Raw genomic sequence first — 15,590 nt, 5'->3', positions numbered from 1 at the left:
GTGCAGACGCTGTGCGCTGAGGTCCAGGAGCAGAAATCCCATTAACCAAGTATGATAAATATTTTAATTGCCTATTATTTTACGTATATTCATATTTTTTCATTGTTCAGTGAAATAGTCCTTTTATTTTTCAGGTTGACAGCTGGCTGACGTTATTTTTGGTTTGCTGCTGGCCGACAATTTAAGTTTGGCGTTTTTCATAAATACAAGAAGGACTCAAATAGACATTGATTATTTTACTTAAAAGTAAACTTCAACCCAACGTCTTTTTTTCGGAGTTCAAAATGTTTTTGTTGCATGCAGAAATGTAATTTCGTTTTCTCTGCAGGAGTTCATCGATTTCATAAATGCAACACATTATAGTTTGTTTATACATAGCATAAAGGCGAAAAAAACATTGTATGCAGTGTTATTTCATTTTAAATGTCAAACAGGTTTTGTGGCTCCCAGTGTTTTCTTTCCTGTGGGAGACGGGTCCAAATGGCTCTTTCAGTGGTAAAGTTTGCCGACCCCTGGTCTAGAGCAACGTCAATTTCTTTCACGGTTAGTCATTTACAGGCATCTTTCAAGGCTGCCCAAACCTTTCTGAAGCACTGCACCATTAAGCCTGCTAACATAGCAGCTTAACACTTGTAAGAATGCAAGATGAATCGCCTTGAACTTAGTCACAGCCAATAATTCTCCAGAGGAATATTTCAAAGAAATATTGCTGATAGCAGGATATATATTTATAGGAGATAGCAGATTGGATTGATAATTGGCCCAGTGATAGGATGCAGTGGATGATGGTCGAGGGCTGTTACTCAGACTGGAGGCCTGTATCTTGTGGTGTGCAACCGGGGTTGGTGCTGGGACACTCAGACTTGTGCTTTTTTTTGGTAATGTATATAAATAACTTGGATGAAAAGATAAAAAGCACAGTTCTTAAGTTTGCAGATGACAGTATTATAGATGTTATTGTAGATAGTGTCAAAGGTTATGTTACATTAGAGGGGAAATCTGAATCAGCGTGGGATGTGGACTGAAGATTGCCAAGTGGCATTCCATCTAGATAAATGTGAGGTAGCAAATCACAAACAAGAGATGCTGGAAATCTAAGCAACACACACACAAAATGTTGGAGGAACTCAGTAGGCCAGGCAGCATTTATGGAAAAAAGTACAGTGACATTTTGGACCAAGAACCTTTGGCAGGACTGGGGGAGAAAAGAAGGGAGCAGATTTAAAAGGTGGGGGAGGGGAGAGAGAAACACAAGGTGATTATTGAAATCCGAAGGGGGAGGAATGAAGTAAAACCCCCTTGTCCAGGTAAGCACACTGTTTCAGCTTGTTCCTGCCCCACTGAACCCATATTTGCATACCACAACTCTGTCTTATCCCCCTTAAATGTGAGGTAGTGTGTTTTGGGAACTCAAACTAGGATAGGACTTAATGCAGTGAATGCTAGGAACTTGGTGTGTGTTATGGAACAGAGGGAATTAGGAGTGCAAGTACATAGTTCATTAAAAGTGACATCACACAGGTAGACTGGATGATGAAGATGTTTGTTACGCTGCCCTTCATTAGTCAGGTTATTGAATAGTGTTGGGAAGTTATGCTGATTTATATGAGAGATTGGCAAGGCCTCACTGAGTATTGTGTACAGTTTTGGTCAATCTGTTACTATCTGTTAAGTGCAGAAAAGGTTTACAAGAATGTTGCATGTAGTCCCTGGGACATAGGAGGTTAAAGGGTGACCTAATGGGATCATGATGAGCACAGACAGAGTGAGAGCACATTGTCTTTTTCATAGAGATGAGCTGCTAAAAACAAGAGAGCATAGGTTTAAGATCAGAGGTGAAAAATTGAAGAAGGACATTCACAGCAACTTCTTCATGCAAAGTGTGTTGCATATTTGGAATGAGCTGCCAAAACTAGTGATTGAGTCGAAATGTCGAAACAATAAGTACATGGATAAGAGAATTTTAGAAAGCTACGTCCCATATGAGGGCAGACGGGGCTAGCTCATAACACAGACGGCACTGACAAGGTAGATTGAAGGAACTGTTTCCATGATGTAACACTCTGACTTTCAGAATTTCTTCAGTCCAATTGAAAAAGTGCTTCTAGGTAAAATGAGAACTATTACATAACTGATCATTTTATGTTTGCCAACAGGACCTGGTTATACCAAATTAATTTTCATAGGTCTGTTTAAAATGAAATTGGTTTTGGATTGCATAGACAAAAGCAATAGGATCAGATTGCTCTGGACATAACAATCTATGTGTATGAGCTGTCTTATGCATTTATATTTATTGTTTTTTATTATTAAGTTCTTTATCTTATTGTTTTTTTTGGTGCTGCATCAGATCCCAAGTAACAATTATTTTAATCTCCTTTACACTGGAAATGACAGAAAACAATCTTGAATCCTGAATTAAACATTTTCTTCAGAGTACAGGCCATTGCATCACCCAATATAAATGAGTTAATGTAATATTTAATTGCAGATTGTTGTTGATGCTACCTTATATTCTTGGCATATCTGCTATTACCCTGAAATGGTGGTAGGCTTCTCAGTGAATGCACGCAGACCTCAGATAAACAACATTCCCATGATAAGGCTTGATCAGATACAGCACAAAACTATATTCAGTTTAAACATGATAAATAATTTCAGTAAAATTCTCTCAGAATTGTAAGCACACTGATGCCTGTCTAGTCCAATCCCATTTGCTCAGCTTCCAGCCATATCCCTCTACTACTTTACTATCCAAATGCCTTTAAAACTTTGTAATTGTCATCTCCTACCTTCTCTGGCAGCTCTTTCCAAATATTCACTAACACTCTGCATGAAAAACTTACTCCTCAGATTCCCTTTAAATTTCTCTCCTCTCACCTTAGACTGGCACAGTCTAGTTTTAGATTCCATTGCCGTGGGAAAAAAAATCTTATGTTTCAGTCAAAATTTTTCTTGATAAGTTGTTCAAATCTGCTCCATCATTTAATAAAGGCATGGCTAATGTTATTCTAACCACAAATATCTTTTAAATGCCTGCCAATGCTGCTCCAGTGTGTTATCTCTGAATCTATCTATCCAACCAAGTTTAACCAATTGTGCTCTCATTCTATTGCAATCCCCTTCAAGTTTAGGACATTAGTTTCAGACCCCTGTCATTCACCCTCAAAGTGAATTTGAAATTCTGTCATCTGTCGCTAATTAATCTAGTTTCATTACACAAATTCAAATCTAAAATAGTTGCAACATTGGTTGGTTCCGAAATTATTTGATCCATAGAACCATTTCAAATAGTGATGAATATATTTCAAGGCTATACTTGCCAATTTGATTTGGCCCACCAAATAATGATTAAACAGTACAGCACAGACCCTTTGGCTCATAGTGTCTGTGCCAGCCATGAAGGCAAATAATCCCATCTGCCTGTACTGGATCTGTATCCCTCTATTCCCTGTCTGTCCACGTGCATGTCTAAACGCCTCTTAAACATTGCGGTTAATTCTGCTTTCACCACCTCTTCAGTCACTGCATTCCTGCCAACTACCAACTTGCTTCGTAAACATTCCTCCTAAACTAAAGCTATGCCATCTAGTATTTGACATTTCCATTCTGGGAAAAAATTCTCACTATCTACCCTCGCGTAATTCTAGAAACTTCTATCAGGTTGCAGTATTCAATGCTCTAGAGAAAATAATCCAAGTGTACGCAACTTCTCCTTATAATGCACCCTTCTGAGCAACATTCTGGGGAAACTCTTGATGAACCTGTGACTCTGACACACTGAGAAACTGATGACATACACATATCACTCAAATGACAGAGTTCCTCAATGCAGCTTTCAGGTCACTCAGCTGACAGGGCTTCACAGAAAAGCACCAGATGGTCCTTGTGGGCTCCTAAAATAGTTGCAACATTGGTTGGTTCTGAAATTATTTGGTCCATAGAACCATTTCAAATAGTGATGAATATATCTCAATGCTATACTTGCCAATTTGATTTGGCCCACCAAATAATGATTAAACAGATTTTGGCAGATAGGTTGTTGAAGGTTGCAGAAAGATTCTTACCGACCTTAGCAACTAAGTCACCAACATCAGTTCCTCTTTTACCATTCAGGTACCATTATTGAGCTTCTTCTTAAGAGCCTTTAATTTTTCATTTTTTATGAAGCAACATCGGAAAAAACTTAAAGTTTCCATGAGCAAGGTAATGTCTCCTAACTTCACTTCATCCAACTCTGTTCTTCCAGATCTGACAAGTAACAGTAAATATGCCCTAACTATGAGGAAAACTGACAGCACTGTGTCTCCTATCCACATGACAAACATTATTGCTCTACTTCTGAATGGCCTAGAAGTGAACGAGTCTACAAGCAACCTCTGTGTTATTGCAAGTTGAGTTCAAGACCTCACAATGCTATCATCACTGAGCTCTTCTGTTCACCTCCAAAATATCATACATCACACCACCTCTGATATACAATGCACTGCAATTAAAGAATTTTAATTTAAAATCAGACTGAGTGGTGCAACAACATCTCATTTAATGTCAGCAAGACCAAGATTATTGATATCAGGAGGAGGAAACCAGGGGTCCTTAAGCCAGTCCTCATTGGGTGAACAGGAATGGAAAGGGTCATCAACTTCAAATTCTTCAGTGTTATTATTTCAGAGGATCTGTCCTGGGTCCAGCATTTAAGTGCCATTACGAAGAAAATGCTGCTACTTCCTTAGAAGGTGCAAACTTTTGCTTGATATCTAGAACTCTGACAAACTTCTATAGACGTGTGCTCGAGAGTATACTAACTGGTTGCATCATGGCCTGGTAGAGAAACACCAAAGCCCTTGAATGGAAAATCCTGCAATAAAGAGTGGATGTAGCCTAGTCCATCATGGGTAAAGCCCTCCCTAACGTTGAGCACATCTACACACAGAGCTGCTGGAAGATAAAAGCATCCATCATCAAGGACAACCACCACCCAAGCCATGCTCCCTTCTCACTGCTGCCATCTGAAAGGCAGCACAGGAGCCTCAAGTTTCACACCACCAGGCTCAATCATCAGGCTCTTAAATCAAAAGGTTGTTTGTCTATTGTAATGGGTATGGTCTTTCTGTTATTCTATTGTATTTCTTAGATTTACTGTGTATGCCTGCAAGAAAACAAATCTCAGGGTTGTATATGGTGATGTAAATGTACTTTGACAATAAATTTACTTTGAACTTTTAAGGATAAGGAAAACACAAAAATGCAGATATTCCAATAGACCATTGTGAGGCCAGCTGGCACATTTAGACAAGAAATTACTTGAGAAAATCATTATTATATTGTACTTTGCAATCCATTTGTGATGTGAAGAATCATTCAATACCACTTTCAAGCAAATTATAGGAAAATAATCAATATTTTGCAACAGAAGATCTCTAATTACTCCAGCTTTTGATCATTATCTAAATTGACAACAGATAATTCATTAGTTGATACCATCATTAACTGAAAACAAATGTCACCAAAACCATTTATTAATTAACAATATTGTTGATTAAACCACATGATCGCAAAAACTTGTGACTGTTAAGGTAACAGCAGCAAATTTTCTCATCAACTTACCACAGTTGGTTGTCTCCAAACATTCTGCTGACAGTGCTTTACAGCTCCACACTCTGAAGCAGTCTTTACATCCTGACACCAAAATGGTGGCCCTTCCGCACATCTCTCCTGTCCTGAGAAAGGTTTGGCCACAGCTGCCAAAGGGAAAAAATAATTTGGAGTTAATTTTGTAAACAATGTTCAATCTAACATGAACCTGGGTCATAATTTCAAAGCTTGAGGTGTGGAAATTTCAATCCAATGGAACCTTCTGAAACTGAGGAGTTTTGTAAAATTAAAACCAATGGATCAACTCCCTCATTGGACACTTGCTTTAAGATCCTATGATGATGTACATCCGGCCCCCATATCAGCCTACAACTACAACAGTTCTTGTTATAATTTTCCTGAATTTTTCAGTCCCTTTCAAGTTAATATATTATCTTATACACAAGTATGGTGAGATACAGTAACAATGAATAACTTGGTTGGAGCAGCATCACAGACATGTAGATTCAAACAACAACACAAAAAACATAAGTTATACATGAATTATTTATTTATACATACCACACGGTAACAGGCCCTTCTGCTCAATGAGGGCCTGTTCATACTAATTAAACTACTAAATCATGTGTCTTTGGAATGTAGTAGGGAACACGAGCACCTGGAGGAAACCTACACATTCAAGGAGAGAATATACAAGCTCTTTACAGATGACAGCGGAATTGAACTTAGGTCATCAAACTTGCTCAGATGCATCTTACAAAGTATTCTAACCAGTTGCATCACGGTCTGGTACAGCAATTTGAATGTGCTGGAATGTAAGAAACTGCAGTATTGTGGACTCTGCCCAATACATCATGGGAACATCCCTCCCCACCATTGGTAGTACAGTAGGCCTTCCTTATCCGCGGGGGATTGGTTCCGAGACCCCCCGCGGATGCTCAAGTCCCTTATTTAACCTGGCTCAGTGCGGTGGTCTTCAGAACCCAGCGGAACCCCAGACTTTATTTAACATGTTCATTGTGGTGGACATTAGGACCTGGTGGTGAAGCTCTAAATCCGCAGTGTTTCTGTTCACGAAAATAGTCACAACCATGATTGAAAATAAGGTGGAAGTAATAAAGCGATTGGACAGAGGTGAAACGCCATCAGTCACTGGAAAAGCATTAGGCTACAGTCCGTCACCAATCGGAACAATTTTAATGGAGCATGTGAAAGGCCCTGCTCCGATGAAAGCTACAGTTATTACTAAGCAACGCAGTGGTTCAATTATTGAAACACGCATGTTTCTTAAGTGTTTTATATGCATAGCAAGATAAAATATGTACTATATACTAAGAAAAACGTTTGACTAACTGGCGCTAAATAATACCAGATGTACCCGTTCCGACTTCAAATCCGACTTAAAGACCGACTCAGGAATGGAACTCCTCATAACCCGGGGAATGCCTGTACTTTTAAGTCATTTCTAGATTACTTATAATACCTAATACAATGTAAATGCTATTGAACTAGATGTTATACTGTATTGTTTAGGGAATAATGACAAGAAAAAATATTCTGTACATGCTCAAACAACAAGTACTAGAGAGAGAACTTCTGGGTTTTCCCGATCCACAGTTGGTTGAATCCGCGGATAAGGAGGGCCGACTGTATTTAGAAGAGGCAATGCCTCAAGGGAGTTAGGTAGGAAAAAAAACAGCAGGATGTCTCAACTTTACAATTACTCTAATCACGTGCTAATGAGGGTAGAAAGTCTGAACATGTGGGTAAAAAGCAGGCTTAGGAGGGAGAGCTTTACATACTTGTATCATTGGTATTGCTTCTGGGATTGGTAGGACTTGGTAGGGAAATTGGAAGAGACCAATATCCTGGTAAGGTGTTTTGTTCACTCTGCTTGAAAAGGTTTAAACCAGCAGATCCCAAAGTCGGCGATCTTGCCCCTACCCTCGGGGGTAGTGGGAGTTTTTAAGGGAGTAAGAAAGATAAAGGGGGCAGTGAGGGGGTGCTTGTATTTCCTTGCTCTTTGTGGACTTCACTTCAGAACACCTTTTTCTCTCTCTGCACATTGGATGTTTGACGGTTTTTTTTTAAAAATGGGTTCTTTGTTTTGTGGCCACCTGCAATGAGACATATCTCAAGGTTGTATCATGTATAAATACTTAGATAATAAATGTACTTTGAACTTAAGATTTGACTAGTAACTAAGAAGTTAAATGAAGATAAGGCAGAAAACATTGTCAAAAAGGACTTCAGTAAGACAGCTGACGAGATCTCACATGGTAGGCCAGTCCAGACAATTAAGGACTCGGGGGGGGGGGGGGGGGGGGTAGTGCAAGGTGAGCTAGCTTACTGGATTCAATATTGACCTGGTTTTTCTCAGTGGAAACCTATGACCTCTGATATTCCACAGGGATCAGTGCAGGGACCTTTGATGTTATATAACACACACACACTCACACCCTCACACTCACTCAGTGACCACTTTATTAAGTACACAAATACAGCTCAATGCATAAAAGCATGCAGACATGGTCAAAAGGTTTAGTTGTTGTTCAAACCAAACATCAGAATGGGTTACATAAGTGATCTAAATGAGTTTGACAGATGAATGATTGTTGGTGCCAGACAGGGTGGTTTGAGTATCTCAGAAACTGCTGCTCTAGGATTTTCATGTGCAACAGTTCTAGAGTTCTCTGAGAATGATGCAAAAAGTAAAACAAGACCCAGTGAGTAGCAGTTCTATGGGTAAAAAATACTTCGTTAATAATGACCATGCTGGTTCAAGCTGACAGGAAAATGACAGTAACTCAAATAACTATGGGTTACAACACCCAGGGGAGACAGAGGGGATGAGCTCCCACTACCTATTAAATGCTCCCAATGGGGTGGATCTCCAATAGCTCCTGGCTTTCAACGTGTGGTTTAATTACTAAGCCTGGCATAACTATTTCTGCTGACAGGAGAATGGGCAAAGGGACGTTGCTGGCACCTTAAAATCAGTCACTTCGGGCGGATGGAGCTTGTTATCTGTGGTTGGCAACTCATCTAGAAGAAAAACTCTGATCTCAACCTCTGCTGCCTTGTGGCTATGCCCAATCATGGGGAAGGCTTTGGGAGTAAATCCTGAGGAAAAGTCTGAAACTGGAGTCCCTAAGGCAATCCCACATTGAGTTCTATGCTGACTGGCAACTCCTGTGACACCTCTGGTGTCAAACTGTATCGGTCTTTGCCATTCCTGTGGATTCATCAGCTGCGTAGAGAGGGGGAGCCTGCTGCGAGAGCAATATTTTGCTCTCCATATCCTACTGCCTTTGCTTGTGCACTGGTTTGTGTATCATATAGACAGCTAGTAACAAAATCCATGGTCGACACTGACCAACAACTGCACCAATAGTGGTGTGCAGAAGAGCAACTACAGCAGCAGAAGATCACAAACATACACTCAGTGGTCACTCTATTAGGCACAGGAGTGAGTGAGAGTGTGTGTGTGTGTGAGTGTGTGTGCGCGCATGTATTAACAATTTGGATCTGAATGTATGACGTATGATTAGTAAGTTTGAAAGTGAAACAAAAATTGGTATTGTGGATTGCAAGAACTGTTGTCTAAAGATATAGTAGGACAAAGATCAGATTGTCAGTGGAATTCAATCTCAAATAGTGCAAAGTGGTGTGTTCTAGGAATTCAAATAAAGATAGGGCATATTCCTTAATGTCCTACCACTAATAGTATGTTGATGAACAGGGGGACTTTGGAGTTCAAGTCCACAGTTCCCTGAAGCTGACAATGCAATCAGATAGGGTATGGTATGTTTGCCTTCATAGGTTGGGTTATTGAATATAAAGTTGGGATGTTATGTTGCAAAAGGATAGTTGGAGGGGCAAGTCTTGTTGAGGAAGCAGGAGTCTACAGAAGGATTTGGACAGGTTACGAGAATGGGCAGAAAAAAGTAGCACTCATGTAGAAGGAATAAAGATGTACATGAATTTCTAAGTAGGGAACAAATTCAGAAATCAAATGTGCAAAAGTACTTAGGAACTCTAGTGCAGGATTCCCTTAAGTCTAACTTGTAGGTTAAGTTTGTAGTAAGGAAACTAAACGGAATGCTAGCTACAATATAAAAACAAGAATGTACTGCCGAGGTTTTATAAGGCATCGGTCAGACTACATTTGGAGTATTATGAGTACTTTTGACCCCTTATCTCAGAAGGGATGTGCTACCATTGTAAAGGATCTAGGGATGGTTTCAAGAATTACCCCAGAAATAAAAAGGTTAATGAGGAGTGTTTGATGGCTCTGGGTCTATACTTACTAGAGTTTTAAAAAAATGTGGTGGGGGGGGGGCCTAGATAGAATAGACTTTGAGAGGATGTTTCTAACAGTGGGAAAGTCTAGGACCAAAGGGTATAGCTTCAGAATCAAAGGACATCATTTTAGATGGGGAGAAATTTCTCTAGGCAAAGGGTAGTGAATCTGTGGAATTCATTGCTCCAGATGGCTGTGCAGGCCAAATAGTTGGGTATATTTGAAGATTGATAGGTTCTTGATTAGTAAGGGTATCAAGGATTATGTGGAGAAGGCAGGAAAATGTGTTTGAGAGCGAAAATAAATCAGCCATGTTCGAATGGTGGAGCAGACTCAATGAGTTGAATGGCCTAATTCTGCTCCTGTGTCTTATGGGAACTTTTAAGAATCGCTGGTTAAACCACATTTGGAGTACTGTGCATAGTTTCAGTCACCCCACTTGTGATTACATTGGAGAGAGTGCAGAGGGGATTAGCCAGAGTAGTGCATTGGTTATGGGGAGCGATTAGATAGACTGAGGTGTATTTTCCCTTGAGAGAAGGAGGGTTTAGGGATGGTCTGACAAGGTAATATAAAATATTAAAAGGTATACACGGGCTAAGACAGAAAATGTTTCCTTGGTAGGGATATCAAAAACAAAGAGCATATAAGTTTAAGGTGAATAGCAGCTTTGAAGGGAAAGGTTTCTTGCCCTCACCCCAACACAGAGAGTGGATGTAATCTGTAATATGTTACTAGAGGCAGTGGTGGGAACAAAGAAACAATTTCCAACCCTAGTGAATACAATTCAACGTGTTTTCACAGTGCATCCTCCACTAACGTCCTTAAAATAATTTAGAAAATATGAAATGTTGGGAAAGGCCTGTGAAAAGCTTACACATAATGCTTCAACTCACAATGAATGATTTACTTGTAACATGCTGATACAACACAAAGAACAATTATAAGAATGTGGAACAGAAAATTGGAACTAGCTCACACTCTGAAAATCAGTCACATGCTGGTGACTGCACATTCACATGATTAGACAAAGCAGCATCCAACATCATGTGGCAGGATTGCACATAGTCTAGGATTTAATCTACTTGCAAGAGTTTTGAAACTTATTCTAACTTCTCTGAAATGCTTAGACAACAATTTCAGTTCCAATGTGAAATTTTCTCCTGCATCAGCAATTGCTCCACCACACGTATAGTTTACGGTGTTAGAGATCACCAGTGGTTGATTTAGTTATAAACATCTCAAACTTAAAATGTTGAGAGAATGTGTGTGAGTGTGTGAGGGGGGGGAAGAAGGAAGTGGAGGGAGGGGGCAAGGAGGAGGGTGAGTGGGGAGTGGGAGGGCAGAGGAGGAGGGGAGAGGGGGAGGAGGAAGGAGGGGGCCGGGGTGAAGGGGTTAGGAGGAGGGTAGGGGGGAAATGGGGAAGCTGAAGGTGTGGGAGGATGGAACTGGGGCTGTGAGAGGGTGGAGCTGGAGGGGAGGGGGTGGGTAGCGAGAGGGTTGGGAGAACTGTAGGTGTGGTAGATCATGTGGAGAGGTGAGGTAGGTGGGAGAGTGGGGGTGGCTGAAGAGGGGAGAGTTGAGAAAGGGGTCAGGGTGAGGGAGGAGGGTAAAGGAGAGTTGGGGAGGGGGAGAAATGGGCTTAGAGATGGAAGCTAGGGGTAGGGAAGGGAGAGAGAGAATAGGTTAGGCAACTGGGATCTAGTGAATTCCTGAGTAGTATAACTAATGCAGGTGGAAGGAGGAAATCAGAAGGGTAAAAGGGTGCATGAGATAACTTTGGCAAAGGTTAAGGTAGATCCAAAGGATTTTATGTATATTCAGTGAAAAAGAGCAACTAGAGAGAAGAGGACATTTATGTGTGGAGCCATGGGAGGTGGGCAAGGTCCTGGATGAATACTTTTTTTAATTAATGCTAAAGGATATGAAAACTTAAAAGAGTTATTGGGAATGTATGACGGTATAGTTTGCATTACAGCAGAGGAGGTATGAAGGTAGATAAATCTCCAGGGACTTATCAGGTATATCCAAGAACATCATGGAAAGCTAATGTTGTGTTTTTATGTAAGAAGGGACCTGGGAACTATAGACCAGTAAGCCTAACATCTGTAGTAGCTAAATTATTAGACTACAACCATTTGGAAAGGCAGCAGTTGATCAGGATAGTCAGCATGTCTTTATGGTTAGGAAATCGTATGTCATGAACTTCACTTGAGTTTTTTGAAGAAGTAATCATAATGGCTGACGGGTGGAAGAGCAGATGTTGCCTCATATGGATTTCGGTAAGGCCTTTAATAACACCACTCATGGTAGGCTGCTGTAAGATCACATGCACTCTTCCTGAGACTAACAGCGTTTCATGGTTTTGGTGCTAGGCCTATCATTTGTCACCTATATAAATGATGTGGTAAATTTGCATATGGCATAGACAATGATGATGGTTCTCAGGATCTACAGAGGGATCTTGGTCAACTGGGTATATGGGGCAATGAATTAAATTTGGATAAGTGTGAGGTATTGTAGTTTGGGAAGACAAAGGAGGTCAGACTTTCACAAGTGAACGGTACATTCCGGGAGAGTGTTATAGAACAGGAGGACCTAGGGGTTCCCTGAACATGACATCCCAGGTAGACACAGAAGGGAGTAAGGCTTTTGAAGGCTTCTGGCATGCTGACCTTCATCAGTCAGGATATTGTGTATAGGAGCTGGGATGTTATGTTGCAATTGTATTAAACATTGGTGAGGCCATATTTAGTGTTAGTGTCCCTGCTATAGGAAAGATGCCATTCAGCTAAGAGCAGAGGAGATTACAAAAATGATGGTGGGATGCAAGGGACTGTGTTATGGGGGGCAGCTTGTTTAGATTGAGACTTTTCTCAGTGGAGTGTTGGAGGAGGAGGAGTGGTTTATAAAGTTGTAGAAAATCTTGAGGGGCATAGGAAGGGTCAACATGAACAGTCTTTTTTCTAGGGTTGGGAAATCAACAACTATAAGGCATAGGTGTAATTAGGACTTGATAGGAACTTGAGGGGCAACCTTTTCACCCAGTGGGTTATCTGTATATGGAATGAGATGCTAGAGAAAGTAGTTGAGACAGGTAGATTAACCCCATTCAAGAGACACTTGAATAGCTACATATTTAGGAAAGGGTCTGTTTCCATGCTGTATGATTCTATGACTGACTCTGTCACTGGAAGATCTTAACACTAGGACAGAAGAATCTATTCCAGGATGTTCTCAAAGTATCCTTGAGAAAATGAACCATCTTCACCAACATGAGAATCCTTGACCCAAGACTGCTCAAAATAGAGCAGCGCCTGGGGCATCTTTTTATTGGAGCATAAATGATCAATAAATGGCAGAGGAAATCTATCATCTCCCTCACTGTCATCATCACCATTTGTGGTAGTTTGTGATTCTGATCTCATTAGCTACCTCACAGTCACAGAATTAGAGTGGAACCCTGTCATCTTTGATCTTCCGGACCATCTGAGGAGGTTCAAATGGTTCTTAATAATTCTCTTATAATGAGACAAAATGCCCCATAACCACTCCCTCCTCTCCTGTCCAAATAAACAGCAAATCAGTTTAAATTTAGCAAACCTTCTATGAACAACATCCAATATCTGTTAATATCCTGCCTAAAATAAGGAGATCAAAACTGTCAACCAGGAATCAAAATGTGGCCCAACAAATATCCTGTGCAATTGAAGTAATAGCTTTATATTCAATTCCCTACAATAACAGTGTTGGTATCCAAATAGATCTCCAAATGCTTCACCACCTTCTCAGCATTTGGATTCCCACTTTTCCAGTCAAGGACAGTTCACACTTCCTCACACTACTCTCTATTTGGAAAACCTTCGTCACTCAGTGAGCCATCCCTTTCTAGCCTCCTCCTGTCCTCACAACTTCCCACCCATCATTAATCAGTGACTTTAACACCTCCACCATTAGTGTCCTCACCCAATTCCTTTGTATAAGTGCAAAATACTGAAGTCCCAGCTTGCCAACAGCTCGCTCTCTGCAACACCGGCAGTCAAAGCAATTGCTTCCTATGGGGTGGCACGAGTAAGCAGTCACACACACGGCTGAAATCCAGCAAAATCACTTGCTGAATCAACAAGTATTGGGGGAAGTGGGCAGGGAGTCAGAAACAGGCGGATGAGCGCCTTGAATCAAGGAAAACCGTCGGGAATGCCACACACTGCGGCAAAGCAGCTGCCGGGAAGGAGGCTGGGGAGCGAGCGACATTAACGTTGTTCCTCCAATGGGGGAACAACGACCAGGAGCTTCGCCGAGGATGACGCGGTGAAACCGTCTCCGTAGCCCCATTATTATTTTGAAAGGGGTTTTGTCCCAGCTCCACCGATCACGCACCCGCATTCCCCCGGCCCCCACTCCCACTACCCACCTCCGGTCTCTCCGATCCCGACTCCCTGCACCCCCACCCCATTCCCGATCCTAATTCCGCGCTCTCCGTTTCCATTTCCCACTCTGACCTGCGCCGAAACATAGGACCGCAATCAGGAGCGCCGCCATCTCTCTGCCTACGGTGTGATCATCAGCTGAGCTACTGCACGGCAGCGCCCCTTCCGGCGGGGAGGACCGCCCTCAACCCGCTCCCGCTGTCGCACCTTCCTGTTTTGCTCCGTGGGATCAAGATGGCCTGTGAGGCCATTTTGTGAATTGCAAACTCACTCACAAAGGGGCAGGTTGGAAGACGGGGACCATCCTCTGCTGATTCTACATTGCTTCTGTCAGCAGAACTGTAAGAACCACAGAGAATAAGAAAAAGGGGGCAGAAATAAACTCCGCCCCAACACTCACTATGGGGCATGATTGCTCTGCCCCGAGCCTCTATCCTTCTGTGCCAGTTCCCTTGTAACTTGAACTTTCAAAAATGTATGTACAGTACTTCTTCAATTATTCCAGTGATATAGGGAGAATTCTGGACATCCCTCTCGCTTATCTTTTCAATATTTGCTGCTAACTGTGGTATTGCTATATTAAGGGCACAAATGCACATAAATTGACCACACCATTCCTATTACAACTGCAGTTGGCGGGTCCTCACCCACTCATGTTATACACCCATCTAGAGCCTCTTTACATCTTCCTTCATTGAAGTTTAGTGTCAGTTAGGTGCTATTTGTTCCTCTCAGTCATGCCACTGATATAGCTACTAACAGTTATAATAGCCATAAGGAGGTTGTTTTACTATAGAGCCTTTTCACAAAATGCCAACAATTCTTTTCCCCCACATATATTGCCTAACCCTCAGATTTCCCCCAGCAAAATGATTTTTCTTCCAATTTCAGCATCTGCAGTCTCCTGTTTCTCCAACCTGAGAAGAATCTGCTCACTCCCACTCTTTGTTTTCTGTCCAACAACCAATTCTGAATTATTGTCAGTCCATTACATCCAAGTCCACGTGCTCTAATCTTGTTTACCAACATGCAGTGGAAGGCCAATCTGAAAGCCTCACAAAAATTCAAATGGGCCACCAAAATCCAAATCTCTTTCATCTATTCAAATCACATCCTTGGGTAACTCCAGTAGATTGGTCAAAAGTGATTCTCCTTTCATAATCCATTCTGATTCTATTCTGTGTTAATTCCAGTCTGAAAAACAACCAGAAAATCAAAGTTCAAAGTAAATTTATTAACAAAATACACATATATCACCATAT

The 15,590-nt window shown here is 41.3% G+C and overlaps 2 protein-coding genes across 3 annotated transcripts in view; both read right to left on the bottom strand.

The window, feature by feature from the left end:
• psap (prosaposin) overlaps positions 1-14,545 on the bottom strand; it is a 74,847-nt gene extending 60,302 nt beyond the window's left edge. Inside the window, exons 1-2 of one of the 2 annotated variants that reach the window (XM_059946205.1) lie at positions 14,401-14,545; positions 5,608-5,741 (exon numbers count right to left, since the gene is read on the bottom strand). In XM_059946205.1, coding sequence (XP_059802188.1) covers positions 5,608-5,741; positions 14,401-14,440 — 174 coding nt within the window. In that variant the 5' untranslated portion in view covers positions 14,441-14,545. The remainder of the gene's footprint in view (positions 1-5,607; positions 5,742-14,400) is intronic. The other variant, XM_059946206.1, reaches the window with a different exon arrangement.
• Positions 14,546-15,486: 941 nt separating this feature from the next.
• fam149b1 (family with sequence similarity 149 member B1) overlaps positions 15,487-15,590 on the bottom strand; it is a 117,147-nt gene continuing 117,043 nt past the window's right edge. The window contains exon 13 of the mRNA XM_059946196.1: positions 15,487-15,522. Within this exon, the coding sequence (XP_059802179.1) occupies positions 15,502-15,522 (21 nt within the window). The 3' untranslated portion in view covers positions 15,487-15,501. The remainder of the gene's footprint in view (positions 15,523-15,590) is intronic.

This window comes from Hypanus sabinus, chromosome 21 (assembly GCF_030144855.1).
Source record: "Hypanus sabinus isolate sHypSab1 chromosome 21, sHypSab1.hap1, whole genome shotgun sequence".
NCBI lineage: Eukaryota > Metazoa > Chordata > Chondrichthyes > Myliobatiformes > Dasyatidae > Hypanus > Hypanus sabinus.
Note: the sequence above shows the minus strand (reverse complement) of the source record. Positions and strands in the feature narration are given on the sequence as shown.